Raw genomic sequence first — 14,381 nt, 5'->3', positions numbered from 1 at the left:
GATTCTACCCAGGCTGATACAGGCTCCAGACTCAGGTCTTGGGAGTGATTCTGTCTTCTCATCTCGGCTACAGGCCCCACCCCTAAGGAATCGGACGTAAGATGGGCACTGTCTCAGGTCTAGGGCTTTGGGGTACTCATTTACCAGGTTCTTTGTAGTCAACTAAATCTGGAAGACACAATCACAAGTCACAGGAGCAGGCAAGCACATCTGAACTGCATTTCTGAGAAAAGCAAAATGCAAAGGCTCTATCATTGTCAAGCCACACCATTCACTCTACAGGAAAATGAGGAAATCTAGGAGAAAAGGCACATGGAAAAGTAGTGTGTAGGCTTTGCACATCAAGCATTTAGGTTTTCTCTGGTTCAAAGTGACATGTCACAGCTGAATCTGATCAGGATTTCTAACCCACTTCTAACCCGCTAGTCAATGCTTTATAAAACAATTCTTTCCCATGAGGCAGTTAGAGGGAGGTGCTACCTGGATCCACCCTCTATAGCTAGCTTTTTTACCTTTTATTCTTTCAAGCATGCTGATTACCAGGTACACTGTGTATTTACTTTTCACCTGCATCCTCCATAGACTGTGAGCTCCCCCAGGGCTTACAGAATATCACTGCTAAATTCTTCATGTCCAGAATTGTGCCTGGGATAGATCAGAGGCTCAGTCTACATTTACCATTGAGAGAACCAAGCATGGGGAACATTTCTGCTAATACAGCAAAATGTACCCGGTCGCTGATAATGTGCCACACAGAGGTCAGTTAACCCACTTTTATTTTCTCGGAAATGTGTCACAGGTAGCTGCTCGTCAGTGTGCCTTCGTGCTGTTTGGTGAGGCTCTGATGAGGGGACTCACACACACTTGTTCACTGTTCTGTCCTCTTTGTTCGACTGTGTTATGTATATGTACTAATTTCATACTGCGAGTGTACTCACTATGTACTGCAAGTGTGTGCCAATAAAAGTTAAAAAATGATTCAAATATTATCAATTTAGAGAGACCTTACTCATCCACACAGAAGAAAAGTGAGGCTGCGTTATATGTGAGGGAGGGATGAGAAGGAGGTTTTCTCCAGGCTTTGGGGTAATTTCCCCCTAACCTATTCAGGGATGTGTTTCTGTCCCCATGGAACAGATGAAAAGGTTGAAGTTAATAAACTTAGGGCCCTCCAGATAGCAAAGGGCCACAACCAGGCACACATTCAGACCTGTGGTCTCCGAAACCTCCGCTTCGTCTGTCTCCTCCAGCCCTGCGCACCCACCACACCTGACTTGGCTCACACCCAGCATCGCTTCTCGGAGATGTTAGTCTTGGTAAGGCTGAGGCCAGAGAAAGGCTGTGTAGCTGCCAGTGGGCACAGATGGATGCTTGGCTGCCACATTCTGCTGAAGGTTTGGGGATAAAGGAGAGTTTCTGAGATCCAAGGTCTGGCTTCATGAGTTAGGAAATGTCCATGGACCTCAGAGATGTGATTTTTCCTTTCACAGTTTGGGAAACACCTTGCTGCAAAGAGGGGGGCTCTCACAAATTTGGGTCAACCCACCACACATCCTGTCTAACATATAGAATAGAACATGGACAACTGATTAATGCAAATTTCACTGTTGTGGACAACGTAACTTAAAAATGAAGACCTCAGGGCCTGTGTACATTAGAGAATGGTCTTGATAACTTATAATTTATTTAATTATCTAGATGTCAACTGCACCTCAGTGTCCTTAACAATGAAATAGGCATAGCACTGCTTAAAGAATATCAAATAGTGCATGCTAAAATATTTCGTATAAGCACATTAGAATTATCACCACATTAAGTGAACTGTTCAAGATCATTTCGCAGGACTTAATCATCTTATTTTTAAAGATAATCAGAAAGTGATCTTCAAGTTGAAGAATGCTTTCATCCTTTCATAAAATTTAAGTGTGCTCTGATGGAAACAATGCCTTCTCATGAGCACATTTGAAATGCTCTATTCTCTGGCTTTGCATATATATCCCTTCTCTACGCTCTGTCCCTCATTTAGTGACACATTGCAATGCTGAGGATAAACTCAAATTCTTTCATTTGTTTTCTTAAATACTTTATGTAAGACATTTCCATGCCTGCATTCTTTACAAGCACTATTTCTTCTAGCATGACCTTCCAAAACTTCAGGCTTTATGAGGCTTGGCTGGACACGTGGCCATCCTCTTTGCTAGCAAAATGCACCTTGAGGACAGAAAATGAACTTCTTGCGTTCTAGGCCCCCATAGAACCCAACAGAATAATAAAAGAAAAGTTTATTGAATAGCTAATAAAATATTGAGGTGCGTCGTGAAACTTTCATATGTCAATGTCATATGTCAATGCTTCCTATTTTTCCTTCAATTAGGCAGCTGAGAGATGCAATTTAATAGCACAGTTAAAGAACACATCTCAAGAGAAATGTGATTTTGAAGTAATCGTTCAGTATGAAAGCTGAGGTCAGGGAGATAATTAGGCGAACGTGTGTTCCGAAACAGCTCATTCACAGGAAGCAGTAAATGAGAAAAATGGGAAGGAAAGACACTCCATGCACATGCTGCAGTTAGAATGCTTGCAGGGAGAACATTTAAAAGTCAGTGTGGGCTGGAAAATAAGACAAATGCAGAAGTTGAAATCCATGGTGGAGAAAAGAAATTCTTACACTGAGATATATTTTACGATTGACAATGTGCTTTTTAATAGGAGAGTAGCTGGACTAAAACCAATAAGCCTATTAATTTGATAGGATTTGGGCTCTGAACAGAAAGAGGAAAAGACAGACAGGTGTGTGCCGTTGAGACTGCAACTGCACAGCGCTACAGTTCAGACACTAAAGGGTCCCCAAGGCTTATTTGTTAAATGGTTCCTGGGAGGTGATGCACTCGTTTGTGTTCTGTGTTATGGCTCTGGGGATCAAACTCAGGCTTTCATACACGGTAGCCAAGCACTCTATTGCTGAGCTCTGTTCGTAGAAGCCGGGGAATTTTTGGTGCCCTCTGAAAGTGGTGGTGGTGGGACCCAAGCAGCCTTTCCTTCCTCTCTTGCTTTTTGGCCCTGACGGGAGTGATTCCGCTCGCGCGCACTCAGCTGTGATACATCCGCTTCCCCAAGGCTGAGAGCAACAAAGCGGCAGATCATGAACCGGAACCACGGAAACTGCCAGCCAAGGTAAACCTTTTCTAAGGATTATCTTCGGTATTTTATTACAGTGACTGAACGCTGACTAACATCATAAAATTCTCCAAGTATGTTTGCTTACTTATTCATCAAAAAGGTGATATTTCTCAAAATTGTGGTGTTAACGCCATTTGCAACTAAGTGCACCTGAGTGCGGAGTGACTGTGATGAATCTTTCCTCTGGCCCTTATTCTGCTGAATAAAACATTTAATTCTTAATTTATTTTCTGAATAATTCACACCCTATTTTTCTTCAAGAAGGATTTAAAAGAACCTACCAATAATATACATATTAAGTAGCCAGCATTTTAAACATTAAATAAATATTTTTTTCTTTTCCTCCTATTCTTCCTCTCATTCTCCTCTTCCTCCTCTTTTTTGTGCAGTACTGGGGTTTGAACCCATAACTTTCACACTGAGTTACTGACTGGCTGCCGTTTTTTTTTTTTTTTTAATTTCAAGACAGAGTCTTGCTAAGTCCCTACATTGCCCAGGCTGGGTTGGAATTTGTGAGTGTTTTGCTTCAGCGTCCTAGAGTGCTGAGATTACTGCATGAAGATAAAAAAAAAAATTTTCTTCTTTTAGAAGAAAAACTTGAGTGGAAAAGATAAAATGAAGCCAGAGAGAGGAGAGTGCGGTTCACATAGTTTGTGTTTATATTTTAACTTTTCTGCACAGTGGAAACCCCTGGCTCAGTGGCTTTCGGGCAGCATGCTTTTCTGATCAGGAACTCAGACTAATCCAAGCTTTCAGAGGGTAAATCCCATTGTTGTCACTGGCCTTGTCTTAGCTCTCCTTCTGTAAAATGGGGGTAGAAGTGTGTCTCATAGAGTAGGGTTAGAATGAACTGAGTTAATACAGTAGAAAAGAAAGAAAAGGAAAAAAATGCATATGTGAATATGGGGGAAAAGTGACTGCAGACAGGTACTAGGTATATGATTGAAACCACTAAAAACAAAAACAAAAACAAAAACAAAAACCAAGGGGCTGGGTACAGAAGGTCAGAGGGCAGATTTACTCTTCTCTCTCTTTTTTTTTTGTTTTCCAGTACCTGGAATCGAACTCATGACCTCACTCTTGCCAGGCAGGTGCTGGGCCGCTGAGCTAAATCCCCAACCCCAATTTACTCTTCTCTGTAAGTATTTCTGTGCCTTTTAATTTCATACTATGCTTGTAAATGATTGCTATCAAGTAAATTTTAAAAATATGCATTACTTAGTATTTTTACTAAGTTTGCAAATTTGGATCTCAAGCTCAGAACAAAACTGGTGGCCATCAATCTACCAGTTTTACCTTTACTTAACACTTAGTTCAAAACTCACTGAAGTACCCAGTCCCACGTTAATGAAGTGGAAGGATGTCAGACAGAGGTAACTGCACCTCCTCTTTCCATATTTCTCCAGGTAAAATGCCGAATCAGTCCACACTGATGTCCTCTAACTTAAACACGGGCACTTGTGTTAATTTGTGTTGGTCCTATAGGGTGCTTAATACTTTATAGGCATTTTAAATAGGGAATTGATTAGTTATGAAAAATAGAAAACAATAAATGGAGGGTAAGTAAACTAGCTCAACCATTCATGCTTTATTTTGATTCTCTGTGTACAAATTATATATTGTACAGAAAATAAGAAAGGATGATATCTTGGAACCCAACGTTCTAATGCTGACTCTCTCAGACGTCCTGACTTCTGGCCAAACAATTAAAAAATTACACAAACTCATCATAAGGAATACAAAAATCAATAAATGCTGAAAGACAGAACTTTTCACTTCTTAGAAACAAAGTCCAGAATTCAAAGGTAACAAAATTTATTTTTATTACAAAGAGCAAACTTTATTTCCAGGAATTTTCTAATCTCATTAAATTTAATATAGTATAACCTCTGAAGAAAAAGAAAAGAAACAAATGCCATCAAGACAAACAAATACAGCAACCTAAAACAAACATCTGTTTTGTTTTTTCACATCTTAATAGCCTAGCTATTTTAGATACAAATATTTGTTTTGGTGACAAATGTTTCCAAAAAAGTTAGTTGAAACTGTTTCACTGAAATGGTTTATTTTTGAGCTGAACAAATTGCAAACTTTTCCAAAGTCCATAGGCATCTGTGGAAATGAATTAAGCATGGCCTACAGATTTTCTAAATGGTTCACTTAGCAACATGTAGGCATTGTGATGCATGCTATTGCAAACCTCTGGATCATGTCCACAGTATGCTCGTAGGCACGTGAAGGAGTAGAGACCAGACCCAAGTCACCCACATTTGTGGGGAAGATGTCTGGCAGCCGAGATTTTCACCCTGTCACGCTGAGTTCCTGTGAGAGCTCAGAGTTCTGCAACTGCACAAGAACGCTCCTATTTTTCGAGCACTTTGCTCTACTTTCTTGTGCCTTGGCAGGGATCAAAGAAGTAGAGGAACAAATTGTTTCCCATGCAGATTGAATTCCCTCTTGCACTGATTTCTCCTCAGTCACTTGAAATTCAATATTGGCAAAATTCCTGTACATCACCTTAACTACTAAGTTGTCTGCATGCAGTCAGGGAGTGTGAAGGTAAATTTCGACATTAAGATTTTGGTAAGAAATTCAAAGGAACAAGTGCTTTGAAAAACTGATTTTTTTTTATGACATTCATACTAAAACTCATTCCTAGTAATAGCTTTTTACTTCATAGTAGCCTAAAATATTTTATTCATCATCCATCCTCTTTTCTGCCACTTAACTGCCTTGAAATATATTTTTAAAACACATTGTTACAATCTTTTAAGATTTCAGCCTCAAAATTCTTTAACTTACCACCTAATGTTTATTAAATACTGAAGAGCTATGTTCCTCATATTCCTCATCTGTAAAATGGGGACAAAGAGTAGGCAGCTCTAGCTATGGAGTAAGTTTGTGTGTGACAGTAAATGTAAATCTCTATGGACAAAATTACATTAGATTATATTTTACTATGGATTATGATTATAGCCACAATAATTATTATAAAATGCTCTAAGAGATTTAGGACAAAAATATATTTTCAAGCCAAATTATTTAAATATACCCATAATCTAGATTGCAAGTGAGTGTTCACATTTTGGTTATTTATGGGTGTCATGTCAAAGAGAAAATATTTTTAAAGCAATAGCTTAAGAGTGTTTTTGAGAAAAGTCAACTTATTTTTTAAAATTCCTTTATGAAAATGCTCTCAAGTTGTTAAAGTATTTATCACTTTTTTGAAAATATGTTCTTTTATTGTGTTGATAATAATCTATCTGAAGCTTTAAGAGTTCAGTACAAGGTATTCCAATCCATGCTGCACAAGCTAAGAGATAAAATATTAGTTTAGGTATTAGCACAAAACCCCCTAAACTTTCTTCCTCCCCTTTGTATTTTGAGTGTTGAAGAAAATCACTGATTTGGTAAAGAATTTTTCAAAAAGAAATTAAAAAATGAGTAAAACTTATCCTTCAAAATTTAAGGTAGTCATGGATTTAATTGTAATAAACAAAAGTTGATTCTGAACAAAGTTTTCTTTTATAGCTGATGGAATTTTACTTTATCATAGAATGCATTTCTCAGAAAGTAAACACATTTTCTAATAATAGAAGCTCATTTAATTGATAAACTATGAATAACTGGGTAAATGCAACTAATTATAATGTACTGTATATGATCAAAGTTCTAAGGATTTTTTCTTCTGCAAGATGAAAGAGAAGCTTGCTATGGTAATTAAAATAGAATAAAAATATTTTGAAATCAATGAAGATGAAATTTTATTATATACAATGAAAACAGTGCATAAAGGGGAATTTACACAACTGAATATATATATTAGAAAAGATGAAAGATCTAAAGTAAATCATCTAAACTTCAATCTTAGCAAACTAGAAAAAGAAAAGTAAGTTAAATTAAAAGTAAGTTCAGAAATAATGAAGACAAGGGAAATCATTGAAATTTTATTAAAAATAGAGAAAACCGCCAAAACTGCTTTTATTAAAGATCAATTAAAAATTTAACCCCTAGCCAGGTTAATCAAAATAAAAAGAAAATATATAAACCACTAATATAAGAAAATGAAGGCTCTCAGTGGAGATCCCATGGATATTAATAATAAAAGAATCTTATGAAAACCTTATGCCCGCAGATCAGATAGACCATGAAATGGACCAATTCCTTGAAAGACAATCTACCAAAACTCAAACAAGGAGAAACAGGCAATCTTAATAGAGCCAAATCTATTAAAGAAATTAAATCAATAATTAATCTTCTTTACTCATCTGACCCAGATGAGTTCACTGATGAATTCTTTCTAATATGCAATGAAGAAATGATTTAAATTTTCTGTAATCCATCCCAGGAAACAGAAGCAGAGGAAAAGCTCCCTAATTCAATGAAGCCATCATTACTACAATTCTAAAACCAGACATCAACACTACAGGTCATAAAAACATAGACCAATATTTCTCATAAACAGAGATACAAATATTCTCAACAAATATTAGCAAACTAAATCTAAGAACATATACAAAGAACTACACATTAAAAGAGTTATACACAATGGCCAAATAAAATTTACTTCAGGTCTGAAAAGTTGGTTCAGCATTTGAAAATTTACCACATTGATAGACTAAAGAAGAAAAACCATGATTTGGCAAAAGCATTGACAAAATCCAACAGTCATTCATAACAAAAACTCTTGGCAAATTAGGAAATAGAGAGGAACTTCCTCAAGTTCATAAAGGACATCTAAAGAAACCTACAAGGAACATTACACTTAATAGTGAGAAACTAGATGTTTACTTCTAAGATCAAAAAGATGGCAAGGATGTCTTCTCTCCTATTATTCAACATTATACGCGAGTTTGTAATGTAATAAGACAAGAAAAAGAAATAAAGGATACACAGATAGGAAAAGAAGAAATCAAACTGTCTCATGTAGAAATCACAATGGCTTATGTATAAAATATTAGAGAATTAACAAAATTAATCTTAGGTCTAATAAGTAATTATAGCAAGATTGTAAGACATAAAGCAACAGACAAAACAATACTGATTTCTTATGTACCACCAAAAAAGAAAAAAGAGGGAAGGAAGGCAGGAGGGAAACAGAAAAATAGGTACAAATCTGAAATAACTGTATGAGATCTACATGGGGAAAAGTACAAAGCTCTGATGGAAAAAAAAAATCAAAGAAGATGTAAATAAATGCAGAGATATTCCACATGCATGGATGGGAATATTCAGCACTGTGAAGATGTCAGCTTATCTCAGCTTGATCTATAAGTTCAACTCAATTGCATTTGAAATCCCAGAAACTTACTTGGTGAATACTGACGTACCGATTCTATAGTTTAAATGTAGAGGCAGAGACCTCGACCCGTCACGGTGAACCTCTTCGAGCTTTTAAAGATATAAACAGCCTGCGGCAGCATGAGTGCCACAGCTTCACCACTACTGCCCTAGACTAAACTACATAATCTTGCAGGACAATAAGAAAGTCACAGAACTGGTATTTTTTACCTAAAGACTTACTCATAAACTATATGAAGTACGATGAAATATAAAGTGAATGTTTAAATATTTAAACTTTATTGCAGTCAAAGACACATTGCTATTAATACCCCTAAAATACTCCCCCTCTCCCCTTCCAACACACCTATCCCATCATTCTTACCACTTTCTGAAGCAATTCTGGAAGTCCACTTTTGTAAGTGTCTTTATGAGGTGTGATTAAGAAATACAGTGAATACTGCTGCCGAGTGCCATACGATAGAAGTTCAAGCTCTTAAAAGCATTAGCATCCATCTTATCCACTAAATCTGGCACTGTACAACTTCTGACTCTTCCTCAGAGTCAAAATGTTCCTGGAAGTAGAACTTCTGAATTGATTCAGGACACTGAGGCAGCTACAACAGTGCAACTGTAGATACTCATGAAAGAGGACTTCCAGAGCTGCTTCATAACGTGGCAAGGGTGAAGGGATAACTGTGTTTAAAGTGGAGGGAAGTATTTTGAGGGAAATGTACTTTTACTGTAATACATTTTAAAAATTTAAATATTCACTGTATTTTACATTCACATGTCATGGTAAAACATTAGGATATTAGTGAAAGAATGAATAGGTAGCAGAAAATAATGACAAGTCCATAAATAGAACTGCATATAGTTAACTGATTTTTGACAAAGGAGTAAATGAAATAAAAAGTAGAATCTTTCTATAAATGATGTTGGAACTGTACTGGACGTCCACATTTAAAAAATCTATACCCTGAATTTATATATAAAAATTACTTCAAAATACATCAGAGACCTAAATGTAAAATACAAAACTCTGAAGTGTTTAGATGATAACACAGGGTATAATCTAGATGACCTTTGGTTAGGCAACACATTTTTAGATTCAACATCAAAGTGTGATTCATGAAAAATTTTGACAAGTTAGGATTCATTAAAATGAAAAGTTGCTTTGTGAAAGACACTGTTAAAAGAAGGAAAAGACAAAATGCAGATTGACAAAAACATATTTACAAAACACATTATATGACAAATGACATATTCAAAATATATAAAGAATTCTTAAAAGTCAACAATAAGCAAACAACCTAATCAAAATGTAGGCAAAACATCTGAACGGACTCCTCAGAATAGAAGACTTACAGATGATATATTAGCACATGAAAAGATGTTCCCTATCACGTATCACTAATGAATTGCAAACTAAAACACGACACCACCGCAGAGCTATTAGAAGGACCAAATCCAAAATACTGGCAACAATAAAAGCTGATTAGGATGTGGAGCAGTAAGAGCTCATTCACTGCTGGAGAGAATGCAAATTGGTGCACTCACTTTGGAGTAGTTTTCCAAAGCTAAGCATAGTTTACCATATAATCCAGTTCACATTCCTTGGTATTTACCCAAATAGGTTGAAAACTTACATATACACAAAAACCTGCACCCGAAGTTTATAGCAACTTTGTTCACAACTTCTGCAAAGTGAGAGCAACCAAGGTACCCTTTAACTGGGGACTGGGAGACACTAGCATTTCTAGTTGAAGAGTAAATAGGACTTTTTAAATCAAATAAATAATTAAATTGAAATCTTGCTCAGTAGGCAGATAATATCTTACTATATTTCTTGAAGTATATAGTCTTCTGTACCTCCAAAAAATGTAAGTTTTGTTTTATTAAGATATCATTGTATAGTTTACAAACTCATGGTATGAAATGGATATAAAGGGACTGTTTTTAATTTTTAAAATAGATTAAAATTTTGAGATGAAATTTTTATGTGCAAGGTATATATTTTAATGAAATAATCATGTCAATTTAGAAGGAGCACACAGCTTTCCATACTTAATTGTGAACACAACTTTTTCAGTTTTTAGTTTTTATTAGCACATGTTTGCAGCAAGTAATGGTTGCATTCCTTATGGGGAGCACGGACGTGGACATAACACCTCTCAACTCTCTGTGCACCCCCTTTCCTCCTCCCCGGCTCCCTCCCTCAGTCTTGATTCCCTTCCCATTTGAGAATGAATTTATTTCCCTATATCCTATTAACTATCTTTTATTTTTCTCTTTATTTATATTTTGGATTTCTCATATTAACTATGTGATATTTAATCTTGCATGTTCTGATTTATTCCCCTTAACATCATGGTCTCAGGGTAAATCCATTTTCCTACAAATGACCCAAGCATCCTTCTTTATCACAGAGTAGTACTCCATTACATGTAAATACCACATTTTCTTTACCCATTTGTCTACTGATGAACACACAGGCTACTTCCAAGATTTACTATTATGAATTGTTCTGCCATGTGTATAGATATGCATGTATTACTGTAATATGATATCCTTAGCTCTTTTGGAAAGACACCTACAAGGGGAATAGCTAGGTTAAGTGGGATTTCTATTTTCAGTTTTTTGAGGAATCTACATACTTATTTACATATTGGTTGTACTAGTTTACATTTCCAGCAATAATGAAGACAGTTTCCTTTTTCCCCACAACCTCACCAGCGTTTGATATTATTTGGTTTCTTGATGAAAACCATTTTTTCTGGAGTATGATGGAATCTCAGTGTTGTTTCAATTTGCATCTCTCTAATGACCAGTGATACCAAACACTTCTTCATGTATTTATTGGTCATTTGCACTTCTTCTAAGAAGTGTATGTTAATTACACAATTTTTATCTTAATATTGAGGAAATACACGCTCATGAGTAATACTGCATATTATCATGGGCTTAAAAGATACTCATTCTTTAATAGCTTTAAAAATACACAGTAAAAACCAATTTGGCCCTTATATGTTTACCTTGAAAACACCTTACAAGATTATCTCTGTGTGTTCTCAGCATAACAATTCTATGAACAATGCGAGAGTAGACGTCATGAAGGACAAGAGGAGGAGCACATGGATGTATAGATTTTTCCTAGCTGCATAATATCATGAAGTGAAAAACCCAAAGCCTGGCCATATATAAGGTCAGAAAATGACTAGAGTCTAACTTTACAATAGTATAAAACACTGACTATAAACCCAATAGACTACTAAATAAAAAAACACTTGAAAGCATTTCAAGAAAAATAGACATTCATTATTTTAACTACTTTCTATTTCTATCTCAAAACAGAAACCATTATATTTATTAAATCATTCCATCTAGTTCTTTCACTTTATGAATGTATGTACTTTACCATCCAAATGTCTTTTTCATTAAGAAGAACAAACCTATAATTTTATATGTAACTAGTAAGAAAAGTGAGTTAAAGCCAGAAAATTTTGGCTAAATCCATAGTCTTGTTATAAATGTCAAAACCAAAACAAAACCCAGACCAAATCTTTGAAATTTTAAAGCAATCCATATATTTTCTCAATGTGGAATCTCGGTGAACTTTCCACTTCTGACTGCAGAACACAAGAAAAACTGATTCATAAACCTTCATTTCAGTAAAAAGTAGTAAATATAAGAAATCTGAAAAATATATTTTCTCTGGTTCAAAGAAGTAAGTACCTAAGCCACTGAGCATATTTTTCATTCAAAAGCTAAAATACACCTTTCATTTTGGCAAAAAAAAATCATACCTACATTTTAAAATTTGTGATTTTGAATTGTTTCCCATGTAGCAGGGCTTATACCCAGCCATCCCATTCTTTCATATGGCATTCCTCCAATAAATCAAATACATCTAAGACAGCGTCACGTTTCAGAGACAAACTCTCACGATGTGACCCAATGGCAAAACTCTAATCAACCTTCATTTAAGCAACAGGATTAAGTCTTAACACTGTACCCTGCACAACAAAATATCATGAATTGAGTACAACTCTTTGCTTTCTCACTTTTTCATTCCATTATTCCACAGTCCCAAAAACAATTTTCTATCTCTCATTACAGTTACCCTCTTTTCAAACTGCCTTTTAGTCCTCAAGAACCTTTCAAGGCACAGATGGTTTGTATGAAAACAAGAGTTCTCCCCAAAGCCGGGAAAAGCCATAGTTTTTCCTTTTGATACATATATGAAGTTTATGGAAGTAGAGAGAAAAATTCTATAAAACTTGTACAGTAAGTTCCATATATTCTATTAAAAAGCTTTATCTTTAGTGTGATTAACAGAAGTGAAATTTTATTAAAAGACAGAAAAGAAATGCATATACTCAGTTACATGGATGCTGCATTTATTCATGGGAACTGAATGAAGAATAGATTATTGAGTTTGTTTTTTGGAAATAGAGATAAATGGAACACAATGATCAAAGATGAAAATATTTAAAGCTGAAATGTGCAGCAAAAATAGTAATCCTTTGGAATTAGAGGGCAAATTTAAGAATGATGTAATTTCCTTTTTCAGAATAGAAGTGACTGCATGTATTGTTTTTACAAAGGAGAAAGGGTAGAATACAGAAACTTAAAGGATGGGGGGTATCTGTTAATACTCACAAACTACCCCTACAGTCAACATTTAAGGTAGCATCAGTCAGATAAAACATTTTTTATGATTTATGCAAAGCACCTAGAACTAGCCCTGTATTATTAATCAGGTAGGCTAGCTCTCCAAATAGGCAAGAGGAAGAAAGCAGACTTCCTGAGGTTCACAGCTGATCAGATAACCTAAGAAAGCAATGGCTACATTTTTAAAAGAAAAGGCAAGGAGGTGAGAGGTGTGAGAGAAGATAAAAGAAATGTAAGTGAAGATCAATTCAGGAAACTAAGCACACAACTTGAAGAGTTACAGAGAGAGAGAGAGAAAGAGAGAGAGAGGATGACAGAATGTGGAAGACATAAAATAGGAAAATGCCCAGAGATGGAGAAGCCGGCATTTGGAAGGCCCTCAAGGGCCGTGGGGAAGTCTGAAGGACATTTCCACTCAGATACATGAGGATGAAATTCACAGGACAGCAGGAGTAGGAGTGGGCGTGGCAGGGCTTGGTGGCTTCCATAATCAATCCTTTGATGCTAACTGACTGTTTGAACCTTCAGCAAATGTATTACTTTGATGAAAGACATTAAATATTTAATGATGAATATTAAACTCTACATAGTGCCATTTATTTTTACAGTCGAAAGATGGTATGAACAAATTACTTACAGTTATGGCAAAAGAGTTCAAATTACATTTCTAAAAAATTACTTGTACATATATACATATATCTTGACAGTTCAGAATATTTACAAATAAAATCTCTATTTCATGTGCTTTCCAGGCTTATATACTTTATATTAAAAATCAGACAGAAATAAAGCAAATTTCATGACCATGCTGCTTAATTTATGTTTAGTTTTTGCCAAAACTTGCCAAAAATGTGCAACCACTGCATGAATATATGATTGTAGGAAAATGCATTTATACCACCAGAAATATACAGCCTGTAGGACTAATAAAACCCACAAACTTACCTGCTGTGGGGTCAGTAACTGCTTGGCTTGTGATGCCAGATGGTGGCTCCTGCAGCTGGTAAGTGGCATTGGTGGATGGAGTCGTTGGGCTGGCGTTGCTGCTGGTCATGTAATGTGCTGGGTATGGGGAGCTGTTATAATACTGCGTATACTGACCCTGGCCAAAACTGGGATAAGATGGATAATCCTACCAGGTGAAACCACACAAGAATAATTTGTCAAAATATGTTTGCTTTTTTATTTCTATTTCAAAGTACAATCACAAATGTTTGTGTTTCTGTTTCTTCTCTGCATTTATACAA

The 14,381-nt window shown here is 35.7% G+C and overlaps 1 protein-coding gene across 13 annotated transcripts in view; it reads right to left on the bottom strand.

Annotated features, from left to right (window-relative positions):
• The window catches only part of Eya1 (EYA transcriptional coactivator and phosphatase 1), a 318,971-nt gene that overhangs the window by 81,782 nt on the left and 222,808 nt on the right, over positions 1–14,381 (bottom strand). For all 13 annotated transcript variants that reach the window (XM_013518211.1, XM_013518210.1, XM_013518208.1 and 10 more), the window contains one exon: positions 14,080–14,266. In XM_013518211.1, coding sequence (XP_013373665.1) covers positions 14,080–14,266 — 187 coding nt within the window. The remainder of the gene's footprint in view (positions 1–14,079; positions 14,267–14,381) is intronic.

The sequence above is a fragment of the Chinchilla lanigera genome, unplaced genomic scaffold (assembly GCF_000276665.1).
Source record: "Chinchilla lanigera isolate Chin_1 unplaced genomic scaffold, ChiLan1.0 scaffold00043, whole genome shotgun sequence".
In the NCBI taxonomy this organism is placed as follows: Eukaryota; Metazoa; Chordata; class Mammalia; order Rodentia; family Chinchillidae; genus Chinchilla; species Chinchilla lanigera.
Note: the sequence above shows the minus strand (reverse complement) of the source record. Positions and strands in the feature narration are given on the sequence as shown.